The 13717-nt window shown below is 43.2% G+C and overlaps 1 protein-coding gene across 1 annotated transcript; it reads right to left on the minus strand.

Moving 5' to 3' along the window:
- Nucleotides 1–843: 843 nt before the first annotated feature.
- pi4k2b (phosphatidylinositol 4-kinase type 2 beta) lies at nt 844–8049 on the minus strand. The gene is made up of 11 exons (XM_010888122.4): nt 7381–8049; nt 5917–6068; nt 5449–5529; nt 5098–5217; nt 3938–4069; nt 3260–3413; nt 2686–2747; nt 1788–1887; nt 1409–1542; nt 1264–1323; nt 844–1103 (listed from the first exon to the last, which is right to left on the minus strand). The coding sequence occupies exons 1-11, from the start codon at nt 7721–7723 to the stop codon at nt 930–932; spliced, it is 1512 nt and encodes a 503-aa protein (XP_010886424.1). The 5' UTR covers nt 7724–8049; the 3' UTR covers nt 844–929.
- Between the last annotated feature and the right edge of the window lie 5668 nt (nt 8050–13717).

Consider the following 13717-nt stretch of genomic DNA (forward strand, 5'->3'; position numbering starts at 1 on the left):
AATTACAGACCTCTGCATGGTTTGTAAGTAGGAAAACCTGCAAAATCGGCAGTGGATCAAATACTTGTTCTCCCCACTGTAGGTCTCATCTGCGTCACCTACGTCCTTAAATCGTCTGCAACAGCATGTGAAGGCATCTCTATGTAGATAAGGGTCCACTAACCGTCTCTATGGGCTGAACAGACAGTCTGTTAGACACTTAGAAACTAAAATGCTTTTTTGTTGTTGTCAGAATGAAACCCCTCAGGGTTTGGGACTCCCCTGAAGGGGACTGTGGTGCCATTCGCTATAACAAGTCAGCAGTATTGCCTCCATTTGAAATGTTTCAGGGTCATTTTTTTTTATTAATATATATAAATAAAAAATGTAAACTTGCACTTACATTCAAGCAACTTTTACCCCCCAACCTTCCATATTTCCAGTTTATTCAAGTTTTAATGTATTTATTTATTAAAAGCTTTTTTATCCTTTTATTGAAAAAAAGATTTTGGCAGTAGCAAATGAACACATCCCCAGTCCCACCCTATTCCCTAGGTAGTGCCCTAACCCCCACACTAAACTGGCTCTGGTTGTGCACTATGTAGGGAATGGGGGGGTGTTTGGGATGTATTTTTCAACTTGTGTGATGTGATGTCACCAAACCCACGGTCTCTGCTCCATAAAAACAAAAGAATCAAGGCCAGTGCCCAGCTTCCTGTCCATTACCGAGACTCCTCCTCCCTCTTACCGAGACCCCCCCCCCCCTTACCGAGACCCCCCCCCTCCCTCTTACCGAGACCCCCCCCTCCCTCTTACCGAGACCCCCCCCTCCCTCTTACCGAGACCCCCCCTCCCTCCCTCCCTCCCTCCCTCCAGCAGGACAACACGGAGAGCGGTTTGCATTGACAGGTTAGAAGTGTTTGAGGTCTGTCCATCCTCTTTTCACCCGTCTACCAGGAAGAGAAGAAGGGTCTTTTGCAGTGGAAGGTTTGGGTGAAAGCTGTCCCCAAGGTGACGACCCTGCCGTGACCTCCTGTGCGGCTCCGCTCCACTACGACCCGGGGCATCTGGACCAACTGGATGGGCGTCTTATTATCCTTCAGCGCCTGGCTCAGGTTCAATATCTACAGAAGACAAAGACACTGTTGATTAACATAATAATAATAATAATAATAATAACAATAATAACAATAATAACAATAATAACAACAGATTGTGCCTCCCCATCATTGCGTTTGGAATGCAACCATCATGTCAAAGGTCAGAAGGAAGTAGACAACTGACCTGTCCTCTCATGACTGACATTTGCTTCTCAAACATAGTCTTGTCAAATCCTCTGTCTGTCTGAAAAAGAAACAGTTCGGTCAGTTGTCAGAGTCGGTCTGTGGCCTGAAAGTAGTAGAATATACACCATGATGACACCAGACACCTTAAACATCTCGTAGAGGTCCTCACAGAGGTCCTGGACAAAGTTCATGTCCGACAGACGAGACAGCACCTGCTCTCTTGTCTCCTGGGAGAAAGGCACCTTGGCCTGGGGAAGCCACGCCCAATGGAACGGGTCTGGAAGAAGAACAACATTAAAAATAACTACAATGGCAATATTAAAATGTATTAACAACAACAACAACAACAAATTACAATAATGACAACAACAATTATGAAAACAATAGCAACAAAAACAACAATAATGAGGAAAATAATAAGAACAACAATAATAATTATGAAAACAACAAAAAACAACAACAACAATAATGAGGAAAATAGTAACACCCTTAATTATAACAGTATATGTAAAAGTCCCCTACAGGCTCTCCATTCATCTGGGTGTTTGAAGGGGAAGGCCAACCCGTTGTCTATAGCTGCTATCTGAATGGCTGGATCACTTCTCTCGGGTTTCTCTGGGTCCTGACGGAGAAACACAGGTTGTTCATTTAACTAGACACGGCAATCAGGTCACTGCATGAGGAACAACCCCGCCCCCTCCCCCCATTTGACCTTTCACCCAAAAGACAGAGACTGACACAGCCACGGATGATTGAACAAACAGATACATAAATCAATAGATAATTGAATGACTGGTTGAGTGACTTATTTCTAAAGCTGCTGAGCTTTGATTATCTTCTACTCTCTAGAACTGTGCACTTGTGTATGTAAAATAGGAATGTCAAAAATGTCAAAAAATGAAAAGTAATTTTGAATCAACAGACATGTATAGTAGATTTTAATCACTAGTGCTAACATGACTAGGCAGCTACGTCCGTTGGCTAACATGACTAGGCAGCTACGTCTGTAGGCTACAAATGGTTCAACTTTCTATAAGCTTCCCTTAAATTGTTGCTCAAAGTTGTGGCCTTAGCTGATGTTTGAGTTCCAGAGAGACCAACCCTGCTACGGTAGATAATTAGAGAGACCAACCCTGCTACGGTGGCTAATTAGAGAGACCAACACTGCCACGGTAGCTAATTAGAGAGACCAACACTGCCACGGTGGCTAATTAGAGAGACCAACACTGCCACGGTGGCTAATTAGAGAGACCAACACTGCTACGGTGGCTAATTAGAGAGACCAACACTGCTACGGTAGCAACTTAGAGAGACAGACATGTCACTGAGCGGGTCAGCGAAGTGGAAAGACGCAGATAAGATGTTTTTCTTTGTAAAAAAAACTAAGAATAATGGACTAGAGTACACAAGTATAACTCACCTTTTCCCCCTCTTCTCCTCCAGGCTTCTCATACTTCATCAACCAGTTGTCATTCCCTCTGTCTGATGGAGAGAGTGAGACCAGCATAAACGTTAGACTGTATCCAGGAGACCGGTGTAAAGGTTAGAATAGAATGCATGCAGGAGACCGGTGTAAAATGTATGCAGGAGAATGTAAAGGTTAGAATGTATTCAGGAGAATGTAAAGGTTAGAATGTATTCAGGAGAATGTAAAGGTTAGAATGTATTCAGGAGAATGTAAAGGTTAGAATGTATTCAGGAGAATGTAAAGGTTAGAATGTATTCAGGAGAATGTAAAGGTTAGAATGTATTCAGGAGAATGTATTCAGGAGAATGTATTCAGGAGAATGTATTCAGGAGAATGTATTCAGGAGAATGTATTCAGGAGAATGTAAAGGTTAGAATGTATTCAGGAGAATGTATTCAGGAGAATGTATTCAGGAGAATGTAAAGGTTAGAATGTGCAGCTGCTGACATGTGTTCCAGGTCAAGTGTTCTCTTTCAAATGTGTAAATACTACACCACTGAACAAACACCACAACACACACACACACCTGTGTTCCTTATGACATAGTCCAGAATAACCAGCCTCTCAAACTGAGACTGCAGCTGTTTCCTGATGTTCTCCGGAAGAGGCTCTGCCTCAAAGCGCCTCAACCAATAGTCTGCTTCATGGTAACCCTCCACAAACAGCTGGAAAGAACCCACCTGAGGAGACAGACAGAGACAATTATTATTAAACCTTAATTCCAACAAGGAACACAGACTGTGACAAAGGTATTTTCTACAGCTGGGGCCTGCCATGTTTACACATGTTTAATGATTAAAAACAATCAGAAAACCCCCGACAGAGAACAGACAAAACAAGCAATCACAGATAGCAGAGGACAAAATACTTAAAAAAAAAAAACAGGTTATATTCTTCTAGGCCTTTTGGGCCTGGCCAGGCAGGTGGGTCCTTTAGGTGTTACCCAGTGACAGATGGTCACACCGACAGACAGGTTAATGTGGTACCCAAGGAGGTCAGGGTCAGCACGTTCCAGTGATAACAAGGCTAAACACAATATACAACAACAACAAGCACCTACCACACTAAACACTAGATTTAACAACAACAAGCACCAACCAGGCTAAACACTAGATGTAATAACAACTTACCAGGCTAGCTAGATTCACATTTAGTGCTGTCTGTTACCATGACATGTTACGTGTTCTGTTAACTGTCTGAGTACCTTCGGTGGGAGGCCCACTCTGTGGAAGTGACGCCCTACTTTGGGGACCTTCTCCAGGGCGTACTTTTTGCCTCTGGACTTGGCTCTGTCGATGGCGTTGTAGTGAAAAGTCTCACTAACTAAATACACCACCTGAAAAAAATTAAATAAAAAACACACAACCGAGGTCATTATCATGGTCACGTGAACATTGTCAGGACAACACAACACAATGGACCAATGACATACATCGGTCCACACAAAAGACTCGGTGTAAATGAAGGCCAAGTCTTTTGTGAGTATGAAGAGAAGCCAGTGTTGGTTTTTAAGGGCTTTAAAATGGTTGTGAACCTCTGTTCAATCCATTTGTTGCCTTTCTCCTCAAAATGAAGATGACTGACATTCAACTGACTGAACACGTGACTGGAAGGTGGTTTTACTCTTCACACAATTCAAGGATGTTAAAAAACCTTGGCTGACTATATAATAAACAGTAAGTTTAATGGGAGAAAATAACATTTACAGCTACGGTTATTAACAGTAAAAGGTTATATTACAGTAAGAGGTTATATTACAGTAAGAGGTTATTTACAGTAAGAGGTTATATTACAGTCTACCATCAGCTTGGTTGGAACGCACGGTGGGAGCCTAGAAAAACATTAGTAAAGTAAAGCAGGAGAGAGAAGAGATAAGGTTTGTTGGAACTTCCTGTTCCTATAGTCCAGCTTACATTTTGGCTCTTTTCTCTCTCACTATAAGGCCTTCTGTGTTTTTAAGGAGATTATTCACAAACAAACACTGTGAGATGGAACTCTGTTACGCCTCTAGATTCTTTCAACGACTCACCGTGAAAGACTACTCCAAGCCATCGATAAATCACACACCAAACTCATTTTAAAACCATAAACCTCGTGTCCGGATGAGGTGCTGCAGGGATGACGGTGAGGGGAGGGGAACGCTCGACATTCAACCACTCAGGCTCCACTGCGCTTAGCTCTTTCTACAAACTACATTGTTCTCGTGCGTCGGAGTGAACATGTGGACAAACAGGGACCCGGCTGTCTGGAATGTAGCCACACTGGGTCATCAACAAGCTGCAAGACTCCACTGGATTAAAAAAAAACTGTCATTTAGTAACCATTGACATTGGCATGGTAACATTGTGACACACACACACACACCTTAGTTTTGGGCACCACCCCCAGCCCCAGCTTGGTGTCCACCAGGGAGGCGGCGGCCTCAGAGAGATAACCTTGATTGGGGATCAGGCAGCCACGCCCAAAACAACACGGACAGCAGAGCTGGAAGTGGAGGGAGGGGCGGAGGGAGTTGCGGGACAGGGGCGGAGGGAGGGGCAAGAGTTAAATGAAAACTGTTATAATGAAGGCAAAAATGGAGAAACAGACAAGGAGAAAAGGGAGGTGTGATAGAAAAAGAAGTGTAATATTAGAGAAAGAGATCAGTGAATGAAAGAGGACTATCTAAGAGAGAAAGGGAGGAGGAAGAAAGTAAGCCAGAAAGCAGATGCCTACCTTGTGAAAGTACTTGGTCCATTTAGGGTTGAGGTGACCATAAGGCTCCTCTGACTTTGGTTTGAAAACACCAATGATTTTCTGGACAGAAAAAGGCACATTATCAAATCAAACAAGCAAATGTACTTCATATCAGCAGATAAAGATTGTTAACAATGTAAAATGTCCAAAGTCATCAAAGTTTTCCGGTGTTTAAACAAATCCTACCTAGTTTTGACAGGGGATTATTAATTCCCCCTCCTAACCATTCTTTCCCCTCTCCTCCTCACTCTTACCTGCACCACTTCACCCAATCTTGCTGCTTTCAACATTTAAATAGTATTTTGGTCATTTAGCAGGCACTCCTATCCACAGGAACTTTGCAGAAAGTTCTAACTTTGCTTGGACAGGGATTTGAACCAGTAGCAAGATCTCGGCATGACCTCTGACCTCTAGACTCCTGTCTGCCCAGCCCAGACCTTCCCTTACCCCTTTGGGATCTTTGACGAAGTAGCTCCCACTGGAACCCTGAGAGATCCTCTCGGGGAAGACTCCACTCTCAATAGCTTGCTCTGCCCTCTGAATGATGTCACCAAACACTGGGTCATCTGGGAAATGATTCATCTCGCCACTACTGTTACCTGGAGGAGGAGCGAGAGACCGACACAGTAGAGTAAATGTGACTGGCTAAAGCCGTGCTCCGTTTTAGCAGGTCTACATTTAAGTCAACATGTTTTGGGCCTGATTTTGTCATGGTGGGCTCAAGTCTAAAGTAATGTACTATTTAGGGAATAGGATTCCATTTGGGACCCGGTTCAACTGTATCTAAACACGAAAAACATGAAAGCCTGATGCACCATGAAGAACATAACCAGACTACTAATGCTGGTTCAGTCACAAACAGCAGCCTAGTCCCTAAAAACAGCACTACTTCTGACCAGCGCAATACTCCCTACAGTGCTTTTGACTAATTAATAACATATAGAGTAGAGATTTTAGTGGAGCGTTAATAGAAGAATAATTAAAGGTTTTACAAATGCAACATGTTCTTCCCAATGCCAACTGAAAGTAATTTAATAAATGCTTAATATTAAATGTGCCCCCAACTAGACAAATCTATAACCCCTTCCCACATTAACACACAACCCTCTGCTGGACAAATCTTGTACCTTACATACATTTTAGTAAAAATGTTTAGTAATTTATTAATTCTCAGTCTACTGTTTTAATGCTCAGTCCACTATTCTTATTTGTTTTTTATTTATTTATTACAAATTGTTGCATTAACGGACCAGAATAAATTCCTAGTTTGTTCTGAAACTTACTTGGCAATAAAACTCTCTGATTCTGAAGCACGGATGTATGGCTATAGGGAACATAGGTGATTATTATGATTTTAATGACAATCACCCAGCGTACACGGTAGGCACAGCCGTTAACTAAAACAAAAATATTGCATGGTTTTGATGCATTTAACACAAAGCATCCGGTGTGATTTCTGTAGAGTCGCACCGAACAGCGAAATAGTTTAAAGCTAATAAAAAGATGTCAGTTCACACGGTTGTATTAAACACAACGGTACCCAGCTCACACAACAGGTCAAATCTACGTTTTGCGTTTGGATTTAAGGAACATTAATGTCTATGAACCACACAAGCGTTCCCGGAAGTGTTGGAACTCGATAAAAACATCTCTACATGTCTGAGAAAAGACAGACCCACTGCCACTGAAACATTAAACTTCACTTCGTCCATTTTCTCAATCAATTTCTTGCGGAGAGTGAGAAAGTTAGAGAGAAATAGAAAGTGAGAGTAAAAATAGGCCCTGGTCCAAAAGTAAGGGAATATATTTTGAGAGCTACCTACCTAACACAAACATCGAAATTCGATTGGTGGTACTGCAGCAAACGCCATTGCTCGCTCAACTGCAAATGCATGTGTTCTCAGTAACTACCTGGGGACGAAAGGTTCTCTTTATCAGAAGATGAGCTCTGTCGGTTCCGCCTCGTCCTCTTCTGCCTCGCGCCCCGGGTTGACGACGTACTCCCGGATAAACAAGGCAACAACAGAGTCTCTTCTCCAGAACCGTCCGCCTCCAATTCGGTTAGGATGCTTTCGCATGAGCCGGAGATCCGAACCGCGACACCTGGGTTTGTCCCGGACGCCAAAGTGACTGTATTCCGATCAAACAATACTGCCGTCGGTGGCTCAGGCAAATTAAATTTGACCGCGGCGGCGACCGGACCTATGTCAGCCAGCACCGGATCGGTCTCGTTTGGGTCGCATTCTGACATCATCCTGGCACACTTGTTTTGCTTATTACAAAGAGGTTCGGTTCAAGCGACACATCTTTACCGCTCCATTGTCAGATTCATTGGTTATTTCTCCCTGGTCGTTTAAGACTGTGCCACCAATTGTTTGCTAGCAAAAGCCCATTTCATACTATGTATGTCCACATCATCTCACAATCGCTTCCTCTTTTTCTCTCTAACAGAGCATGCGCTTCGACACGAATCCACTTAACAGAATTTAAAGAGACAGTGTTGCAAATAGATGATTTTTCTGTTTTTACAAACGTTTAAGCAAGCGATGCTTGGCGTATCATGGTTGGAGAAGCTCCACCAAGCTACCGCAGATAGTTGGATATACACCTATCAGCCATAACATTGTGACCACCTGCCTATATATTGTGTAGAACCTCTTTTCCCGCCAAAACAGCCCTGACCCATAGAGACATGGACTCCTCTAGACCTCTGAACGTGTGCTGTGGTATCAGGTACCAAGATGTTAGCAGCAGATCCTGTAGGTTGCGAGGTGGTGCCTCCATTGATCAGACCTGTTTGTCCAGCACATCCCACAGATGCCCGATTAGATTGATTGAAAGGGTGCACATGGTCTGCAACAATGCTCAGGTAGGTGGTATATGTCAAAATAACATCCACATGAATGGCAGGACCCAAGGTTTCCCAGCAGAACATTGCCCAACACATCACACTGCCTCCGCCGGCTTGCCTTCTTCCCATAGTGCATCCTGGTACCATGTGTTCTCCAGGTAAACGACACACACACACCCGGTCATCCACATGATGTAAAAGTAAACGTGATTCATCAGACCAGGCCACCTTCTTCCATTGCTCCGTGGTCCAGTTCTGATGTTCACGTGCCCATTGTAGGCGCTTTCAGCAGTGGACAGAGGTCAGCATGGTCACCCTGACTGGACTGCGGTTAGCAGCCCCATACACAACAAACTGTGATGCACTGTGTGTTTCGACACCTTTCTATCAGTACCAGCATTAACTTTAGCTACAGAAGCTCGTCTGTTTGATCGGACCACTCGGGCCAGCCTCCCCACGTGCACCAATGAGCCTTGACCACCCATGACCCTGTCACCGGTTCTCTGCTTTTCCTTCCTTGGACCACTTTTGATAGGTACTGACCACTGCAGACCGGGAACACCCCACAAGGGCTGCTGTTTTGGAGATGCTCTGACCCAGTTGTCTAGCCATCACAATTTGGCCCTTGTCAGAGTCGCTCAGATCCTTATGCTTGCCCATTTATCTGCTCCTAACACATCAACTTTGAGGACAGAATGATCACTTGCTGCTTATACATCCCACCACTGACAGGTGCCATGACAATGTGGTTATCAGTGTCAGTGGTCATAATGTTATGGCTGATCGGTATATACTAGTAACATTCCGGGCCCTGACACTCTATTGGTTAATGGATGGACGAGCTAATGAAATTATAGACACAGTTTGGGTCTGACAGGCATATTGACCTCATCCCTTAAATATGACGTTGTGTCACTTACATTTTTTTACCATGTACATCATTTTTTTAAATAGTGGGTACGCTCAAACAGTATGTCACGTGAATCATCATACGATATGTCATGTGAATCTTCATATGATATGTCACGTGAATCATCATACGATATGTCATGTGAATCATCATACGATATGTCATGTGAATCATCATACGATATGTCACCTGAATCATCATACGATATGTCATGTGAATCATCATACGATATGTCATGTGAATCATCATACGATATGTCACCTGAATCATCATATGATATGTCATGTGAATCATCATACGATATTTCACATGAATCATCATACGATATGCCATGTTAATCATCATACGATATGTCATGTGAATCATTGAATGATATATCACGTGAATCATCATACGATATGTCATGTGAATCATTGAATGATATATCACGTGAATCATCATACGATATGTCACGTGAATCATTGAATTATATGTCACGTGAATCATCAAATGCTGCTATACACCAGACCCACTTTTTCAAATGCTCAGTAGTGGCTGGCTTTATTTCACCAGAGTAACAAGTGCTTACTAGTTACATGGATTGCTAAATCACTACTAAGAATATAAAAAATACCTTTGCTCACCAACCTCTCCCCCTTTCCTGTCCTTTCTCGTCTCCCCCTACTTTTGATCCACTCCCTGTCTCTCCTCTTCCTTATCTATGTCCTCTCCTCCCTGTCTCTCCTCTTCCTTATCTATGTCCTCTCCTCCCTGTCGCTCCTCTTCTTTATCTATGTCCTCTCCTCCCTGTCTCTCCTCTTCCTTATCTATGTCCTCTCCTCCCTGTCGCTCCTCTTCCTTATCTATGTCCTCTCCTCCCTGTCGCTCCTCTTCCTTATCTATGTCCTCTCCTCCCTGTCGCTCCTCTTCCTTATCTATGTCCTCTCCTCCCTGTCGCTCCTCTTCCTTATCTATGTCCTCTCCTCCCTGTCGCTCCTCTTCCTTATCTATGTCCTCTCCTCCCTGTCGCTCCTCTTCCTTATCTATGTCCTCTCCTCCCTGTCGCTCCTCTTCCTTATCTATGTCCTCTCCTCCCTGTCGCTCCTCTTCCTTATCTATGTCCTCTCCTCCCTGTCGCTCCTCTTCCTTATCTATGTCCTCTCCTCCCTGTCTCTCCTCTTCCTTATCTATGTCCTCTCCTGCCCATCTCTCCTCTTCATCTTCTCTCAGGCTCAGTGGAAGCTGTTGGTTCTCATTTAAAAGGCCAGAGCTCTGCAATATTTTTAAGACAGGAAATATTGAAACAGTGAACTGAAGTCAAGTAGTGATATAAAATCAAGATATTAAACATCCACTATATGAATCAGTTTCCTGTTTTGGGGTTATTAAAACACATCTGTTTGCTGGTAGCTGAGGCCAAACACTGATACCAGATAAGTTGTTAACTTTTGAACTCACTTCATGGAAGTTAAATCATGAGATAGAGGTGATGTAGCTTAGCAGGATTTCCCACTCTTCAGTCCAATCTTCATGACAGTAGACCTGTTCTGTGGAGACCCACTTAGAGACTCATATGAAACCTGCCTGTTTAACGATGATGATGTATTTCTGGATCACAGGTAGGATGCTGTTATAATGACATTCACTTCAGTTCATAAAGGGTTTTTGTAGCTAATGTCACATCATTGTTTAGCGGTTTGTAGAGTGACAGGACACTATGTTTTGTAGAGTCACTGGACACTGTGTTTTGTAGAGTGACAGGACACTGTGTTTTATAGTGTGACAGGACACTGTGTTTTGTAGAGTGACAGGACACTGTGTTTTATAGTGTGACAGGACACTGTGTTTTGTAGAGTCACTGGACACTGTGTTTTGTAGAGTCACTGGACACTGTGTTTTGTAGAGTCACTGGACACTGTGTTTTATAGTGTGACAGGACACTATGTTTTAGATTGACTATTGTTAATGTTTTCAGAGGGTCCCTGGTTTGAGACTAGGTTTGGGCATAGACTAGATAGAAGCAACAGACATTTTGATCCCGATTCTTTATTTAAGACTGAATGGCTGTTCTATTGCAATTACAAACCAGTTATCAACACATTTTGAACAGTAAAATGTCTAACATTGTTTTAGTCCACTACTTCCATTGATTTCAGTGACTGTCTGTGTGGATCGGACGATAAGCTACCTTACTTTAATTAATGAACTTTGACCTTGGTTGTTCTTGATGGTGTCATGATATCCATCTGTATTGTTGTTTTACCAATAATATATTCTAAATGCATTTCATATCCATTTTGATTAGTATGCAATTTATTTTCAATATTTTCTTTCATTTTATCTGTTTGTTGAATCTTTTTGTTGATTTAACCAAAGTAAGGGGGCATTACCCCAGCTAGACCACACTCTGACATGTTGTATGGAAAATAAAACATAAACATTTAAACGTTTTGCTGTGTAATACCACTGATTATGCTGTCTTTTGATCACTCCCTAAATGTCATGTTTCTGTCTCTTTCTCATGTTTATTTTTCTCCAAACCTTTCTCTCTTTCTCTCTCCTGTCTCGTTTTCTCTGTCGTCTTCCTGTCCTGTCTTCTATCTCTCTCTCCAGATCTCCAGGCTCGAAGTGCCAACCAATCAGGTTAGTAAATATACATCTACAGTGATAATAGCTGTTCAATATTAGTCAACTTTATTATCCCTCATGGAGATTTTAATGGGCCCATTCATTCCACACTAACTAAGGTAGAATAACAGAAGATCCATAATCTGTCATCCTTTCTGGTGTTTACAGCTCAATACCCAGTTAGATTGGTAAACTCCTTGTCTCTTTTTCCTTTCTTTTTCTCTTCTGCTTGTCTGTCTACATTTCTGTCTTCACCATCTCTTTCCTGTGTATACCTGTATATCCTTATGTATACCTATAAATCTCCTATTTGTTTGTCTGTCTCTCACAACACAACAAATAATTTGACACATGGATAAAGGAGAAATTCAGACAGACAGGTGAGAGACAGACAGTGGAACAAGAATGAAAAACAGACATTCACGAGAGAGACATACGAGATGCAGAAAGAGACAAAAAGGAGGAAGGAAGCAAATGCGAGTGGTGGAGAGAAGTGGAGAGACAGAGGGGAGGAGTGGAGACAAAAAGGAAGGAGAGAGAGGGGGAGACAAAAAGGAAGGGGAGAGGGGGGAGGGAGAGAAAAAGAGGAAGGGGAGGAGAGAGAGAAGAGTGCTGACTGACAGAAGTCACAACAGACCAGATCTTTATCACATGACCTCTAACCAGTGATGTCAGTAACCTTTTTCACTAAAGGTCCACCCAGCCAACACTGACATGCAACATATATATTAAACCATTGGAAAATATACTTTTAATACTCCTGAAACATAAACAAGTGAAAATGTCCAAATTGGGCCCAAAGTGTCAATATTTTGTGTGGCCCCCATTACTTTCCAGCACTGCCTTAACCCTCTTGGGCATGGAGTTCACCAAAGCTTCACAGGTTGCCACTGGAGTCCTTTTCCACTCCTCCATGACGACATCACGGAGCTGGTGGATGTTAGAGACCTTGCGCTCCTCCACCTTCCGTTTGAGGATGCCCCACAGATGCTCAATAGGGTTTAGGTCTGGAGACATGCTTGGCCAGTCCATCACCTTCACCCTCAGCTTCTTTAGCAAGGCAGTGGTTTTCTTGGAGGTGTGTTTTTGTTTATCATGTTGGAATACTGCCCTGCGGCTCAGTCTACGAAGGGAGGGGATCATGCTCTGCTTCAGTAAGTCACAGTACATGTTGGCATTCATGGTTCCCTCGATGAACTGCATCTCCTCAGTGCCAGCAGCACTCATGCAGCCCCAGACCATGACACTCCCCCCACCATGCTTGATTGTAGGCAAGACACGCTTGTCTTTGTACTCCTCACCTGGTTGCCGCCACACATGCTTGACACCATCTGAACCAAATAGGTTTATTTTGGTCTCATCAGATCACAGGACATGGTTCCAGTAATCCATGTCCTTAGTCTGCTTGTCTTTAGCTAACTGTTTTGCAGGATTTCTTGTGCATCATCTTTAGAAGAGGCTTCCTTCTGGGACGACAGCCATGCAGACCATTTTGATGCAGTGTGCAGTGTATGGTCTGAGCACTGACAGGCTGACCCCCCCACCCCTTCAACCTCTGCAGCAATGCTGGCAGCACTCATACGTCTATTTCCCAAGGACAACCTCTGGATATGATGCTGAGCATGTGCACTCAACTTCTTTGGTCGACCATGGCGAGGCCTGTTCTGAGTGGAACCTGTCCTGTTAAACTGCTGTATGGTCTTGGCCACCATGCTGCAGCTCAGTTTCAGGGTCTTGGCAATTTTCTTATAGCCTAGGCCATCTTTATGTAGAGTAAAAATACTTTTTTTCAGATCCTCAGAGAGTTCTTTGCCATGAGGTGCCATGTTGAACTTCCAGTGACCAGTATGAGGGAGTGTGAGAGCGATGACACCAAATTT

This window comes from Esox lucius, chromosome 25, assembly GCF_011004845.1.
Source record: "Esox lucius isolate fEsoLuc1 chromosome 25, fEsoLuc1.pri, whole genome shotgun sequence".
Classification (NCBI taxonomy): domain Eukaryota; kingdom Metazoa; phylum Chordata; class Actinopteri; order Esociformes; family Esocidae; genus Esox; species Esox lucius.

What these genes read in the sequence shown, in the direction of transcription:
- pi4k2b (XM_010888122.4), bottom strand. Translation starts at nt 7,723, where the DNA reads ATGATGTCAGAATGCGACCCAAACGAGACCGATCCGGTGCTGGCTGAC. An exon ending in AGAGAACCTTTCGTCCCCAG is followed by an intron (nt 6,069 to 7,380) that starts GTAGTTACTGAG and finishes CTCCTCCTCCAG; the next exon opens with GTAACAGTAGTGGCGAGATG. An exon ending in GGACCAAGTACTTTCACAAG is followed by an intron (nt 5,218 to 5,448) that starts GTAGGCATCTGC and finishes CTCCACTTCCAG; the next exon opens with CTCTGCTGTCCGTGTTGTTT.